General features: G+C 41.0%; 1 protein-coding gene across 1 annotated transcript; it reads right to left on the bottom strand.

Annotated features, from left to right (window-relative positions):
• Positions 1-708: 708 nt before the first annotated feature.
• Positions 709-2,886, bottom strand: LOC149813597 (uncharacterized). Its single transcript, XM_089991154.1, has one exon. It carries the CDS (start codon positions 2,884-2,886, stop codon positions 1,258-1,260), a length of 1,629 nt encoding a protein of 542 aa, XP_089847280.1. The 3' UTR covers positions 709-1,257.
• Positions 2,887-5,165: the final 2,279 nt, after the last annotated feature.

Below are 5,165 nucleotides of genomic sequence, written 5' to 3'. Positions count from 1 at the left end.
ATAATTGATCAATGCACAAGGGTTCATCAGTGATGGTGCCTTCATGGGCTGCCTTTGACAGAAAAAGTTAGTCAGGAACTAAATGTGGTCTCCTATTTTGGATGAGAAATGAGGGAATTGCTACAATCTGTCTTTCTCAATGTCTCATGCTCATGAATGATTGAAGGATCAGCAACCTGGGGCTTTTGTAACCACATTGGGAGAGGGAGTTCGGCAGTGTTAAATGGACTAGAAAATACAAATGAAGGAGGAGCTTCAATGTCCCCGGAGGAGTGCACACAATAAGAATGATATGGAGAAAGCCTGCACATCAATACGCCTATGGAGAATGCTTCTCAATTCTAGGAATTTGCCTTCATAGGCTGCCTTTGACAGAAAAAGTTAGTCAGGAACTAAATGTGGTCTCCTGTTTTGGATGAGAAATGAGGGAATTGCTACAATCTGTCTTTCTCACTGTCTCATGCTCATGAATGATTGAAGGATCAGCAACCTGGGGCTTTTGTAACCACAACATTGGGAGAGAGGGAGTTTGGCAGTGTTAAATGTACTAGAAAATACAAATGAAGGAGGAGCTTCAATGTGCCCGGAGGAGTGCACACAATAAGAATGATATGGAGAAAGCCTGCACATCAATACGCCTATGGAGAATGCTTCTCAATCCATGAATCAAGCTCCTATTACAAAAGATGGAGTAAACATTGTGAAATGGTAATTACATTGCAACAAAGTACACGATTTTCATATAGAGAACAAGCACATGATAAAGCAATATCTTAAGGACCATTTCTCAAACTGCTTGCATTGAACAAAATTTTGGATGCAGACAAAAAGTGTTGGCAGAAGACATGATACTGATATCCATTACTAGCTGAAGGATGATGCCAATTTAGCAGATGATCACCCAAAAAGTCCATAAAATACCATCCATTCTGTATCTTGTACAAGTTGTCACCACTGAATCCAAAAACCAGATTCAATGGAAAAGCACCTTATGATAGGAATAGCACCACCCAAGGATGAGAAGATGCCCGCTTTTCCATCTTTAAAATTCCAGGAGAGCATAACGAGAATTTTCTGCAGACCAGGCCTAATGATCTTCACAAACTTACAAAATGGCATCCACTCTGAGCTAAAAAACCTATCCATGAAACCAATCTGCCACTTACATCTTTTAGGTTTGTGGACATGAAGCAAACAGAAATCTTGAGATCCACCATTACAACTTGCAATCTTCAACGACAATTCCTGTGCAGAAAGCTAAACAACTGATAGGGAAGCTGGATCAAGTTCCCAACAGCTTTCCTTTGGTAAAGCTGAGTCTTCAGTACCCAAAAGTTTCCTAGCAGGAATTTGATGAGATATTCTTTGAACATCATCTTTACCAAGAAAATGAACAGCATGAGGACCGGTTTCTCTTCTCTTGAAGACAGTTTTGAAACCTTCAACTTTCTCAAGGTATGCCATGCTCAATCCATACATCTCTGTAAAATTCGTGAGGAACACGACTATATTGTAGCTCCGTCTAACTTCTGGCGAGGCATTCTCGTCCCTATCCAATGTTGCATCACTGTAAAGCGCCCAAACAGAACCTTTCATCGGGTAGACTCGATAAATCTCATTCCCCACCCTCTCGCAATCCACAACATGAGAGAAGATATTCACAGACTCGACATCCGCCTTCTTCGCGACCTTGAAGTGCCCGCAAGCGACATGAAAACCAGAGCTCTCCCAACAAACGAGGGTCTTGTCTCCATTGTTCTGTAAATCCAACCAACTCATCTTCAACATGAATGGATCCACCGAAACAACTTCATCGATCAATCCGTAATGCCTGGGCATTCCATCGTCATCGTCGTACACCGCCCACACCTGACCCTTCTTAAAACTCTGCTCGGTTCTATCCTGATCGAAATCATAGAAATCTGAATCCTCCACCCGCATTGCGACCAACTCGGAGCTGGGCTCGCCGTCATTGCCAACACTACGATCACCACCATGGCGCCCCTTCTTTGGTCTAATACCATCTACTCCCCAAAATTGAATCGCATCTAACCCGCTCCTTCGCTTGCGTTTTGCTCGAAACGAACGCCTAACCTTCCAGGATTCTAATTTCGCACTCAAACCATTGTCCTTGCTCCCTACACTGCTCGCATCCCTGCTCGATAGACCGCGATTCACCGTTGAAGCCAAATTCGAAGATGATGTGCTCTTCCCTCGAGACCCACCTTCCTTCCTGAGCTTATTCCGCCCCTGCGAGCCCCAATTCTGGTCCCCGGACTCGAATTCGTCGGCTAAGAACGCCTTCTTGCAATTTGGGCACACGAGTTTCCGTCCGATATACTTGCGCTCGAATTCGTGGAGCAGCCTGCAGGTGGTGCAGGCCGTCCAGAAGGTGTCCAGGGGCCGAAGGGAGCCGGAGGACTCGTGGGTGCTCTGGAACTCCAGCTCGATTCGGCGTTTGAGGTCATAAATCCGCCGCCGGTTTCGATCTGAGAGGACGGACCAGGCCTGGCCGACCAATTTGAAGGCCTCCTCGGAGCCCAAGCATTTGGTCTTGTCGGGGTGGAGGACGAGGGCGAGCTTTCGGTACTGGGACTTGATGGGGTCAAGGGGGGAGAAGGGGCTCACCTGGAGGATGGCGTACCAATCGGGGTCGCCCGCGATGGTGGCGGAGGCGGCGAAGTGGACCCTGAAGGAGGCGACGAGTTGGGGGATTCCGGGGAGTTGGGGCCACAGCTTCTGCGCTCTGCGGGCGTGCTTGAGCGCCGATTTGAGGGATGAACAGTGGAATTTGCGCTCCGCAATCGACTTGGCCCTCTCTGCTTCTGCTGCTTCCGACTCTCTCTCTTCCTCTCCTTCTTTGTGGGCAGCAGGAGGGAAACCCATCGAGAGAGAGAGAGAGAGAGAGAGAGAGAGAGAGGTGGGGGAGATTGGGGCGGGAGGGTTTTATTGAAATGGTGAGAGGTCATGCTTAGGGGTGTCAACTTGTCGGGTTTGGTTCCGACTCAGGTAGTACTAGACTCAAACCTGATTTATCGCACCCGGGTCTAATCAGACCCACTATAAGAGAAACCATACCTGGATCCTATAATGATTACATGAATCAGACCCGTACCATACCCGGTAAAATAATATATATTTTTTTATCATGTTTACATTAAAAATTTGCTAATCTTAATTGAAACTTGTGTCGTGCCCGAATCTGATATGAAATTTTACAAACCATACCCAGATTCATATATTATTCAGACCCTTCAGGTCTGATCCAGATTCTAATCGGGTCTTCTTATTTATCACCAAACCTTGACCCTAGAGGGTTTGGTACAGGCTGGGTATGGGGGTGTGGGGGGGGGGGGGGGGGGGAGGCTCATAGTGATCTGGACCGTTAATCTTGAATTTTTTTAGAGGATAAAAAACATTTTTTTAGAGTTAATCTTGAAAATCTCTGGTGTCACAAATGACGGGTATCGCAAAATTTTAAAAAACGGATATAATCTCAGAAAAACACGATATCTTAGAAAACATGGATGTCACAAATAGCTCTTAGTTTGAAAATATCATGTTTTTTATGGGGATGTTATAGCGTTTTAACACAATAGCTATATTTTTGTATATTTACATATGCTTATATTTTTTTGAAAATTATATATTTTTTTAATTTATTTACGAGATTTTCTTTTACTGAGACAAAAATCTTGATAATGAGATTTGAGACTTGGTTCGATTATCTTCTTTAGTAGATTTTATATCTCAAATCTTGTTCGAATACGATAGTTTTTATATATAGGTGCCTAAATTATAAAATAGTTTGAGTCCAACACTTATTGTTCATGTAAAATATATTAGCTGATAAGTTGATTGTCCTTGGCTTATATAAGCTCATTATCTAGTAATAAATATATTTTATACTAACAACGACGTATATGACACTAAATTTTGATACTTTTCATGTTTTTGTGGAGACGAAAAAATTGTGACAAACATGACCAAATTACGACTCAAAATATGACAAGTCTAGCCAATTGATTTTTTTTTTTAACAATTTTACCCTTTTGTCGCTTGAAAAATTAGGCACCTACTTGGCCAAACCACCGGTCTAAATTATCGTCGGAAAAAAGTTTCAATAATTTCAATCAAACAAAAGAGCAAAATAGTTAACAAGGCAGTGAATTGGTCATGTTTGTTATATTTTATAGCTCGTCATAATATTGTGCTAAAAATTAGTGCTATCTATGTCATTGTTTGTGTTTTATATCTTAGGGTGTAAATGGTTGAAGTGTTTGGCTTGCAAGCTTTAAGTTTAAAGCATAAAGCTAATTGCTCCGATCTTTCAAATAATGCATATATTTTGTAAGCCAGTTTGAGCTTGGGTCATAGATTTAGGGTCCAAATTTCTACAATTTTCAGTTTTAAGAAATTCTATTTTTTTTGTTGTAAACAAGGAGCTCGAAGTAGTATAATTTAACTCAATGAGGTTAAACCATGTAAGCATCCTCCTCTAACACGTCATTCAATAAGGCATGGTTCACATCAAACTACTTCATAGGTAAACCTTCACTAAGGGCAATAGACAATATAGTACAATATTTGGTGATCAGCTTAACAACATGAATGAAGTTTTCAAAGAAATCAACCTCTCTTATTGGTAACCTTTAGCAACTAACCTTGCTTTATATCTAACTGTCTAACTTGGTTGGGTTCAGTTCAAGTCTTATTAAACCTGATTTTGAATCGGGTCTAAAAGTAAAATCTAAACCCGATCTTATCTAATTCGGGTTAAAAAAAAACTAGAAACTGCGAACCCATATGGGTTAACGAGTTCAGGTATACATCAGGTCAGATCTTTAGTAGATCGGTTTTGTTTTGGGTGAGGTTCTAGTTTGGGTATGGATGAAAAAAGTAGACCCATATAGGTTAATGTGTAGGGATCTTAATGGGTTTGGGTTTTAGCTTGGGTCTTGATCTGATCAATATTATAGAAATAAATGACCCACCAATAAAAAATATGTAGATTAATGAAAATCAAATGTTTATTAAGAAGATTATATGCTAACAAAATAGAAATTTAATATCTATTCTAAAATAGTGTCAAAATTCAAATATAAAATAAATATATCCACTCCAACCAAACATTTTAAGTTTTTGCTGGGATTCACTTCAATCTG

Source organism: Nuphar pumila, chromosome 16 (assembly GCF_984573655.1).
Source record: "Nuphar pumila chromosome 16, dmNupPumi1.hap1.1, whole genome shotgun sequence".
Classification (NCBI taxonomy): Eukaryota; Viridiplantae; Streptophyta; class Magnoliopsida; order Nymphaeales; family Nymphaeaceae; genus Nuphar; species Nuphar pumila.
This window is presented reverse-complemented; position numbering and strand designations above follow the sequence as displayed.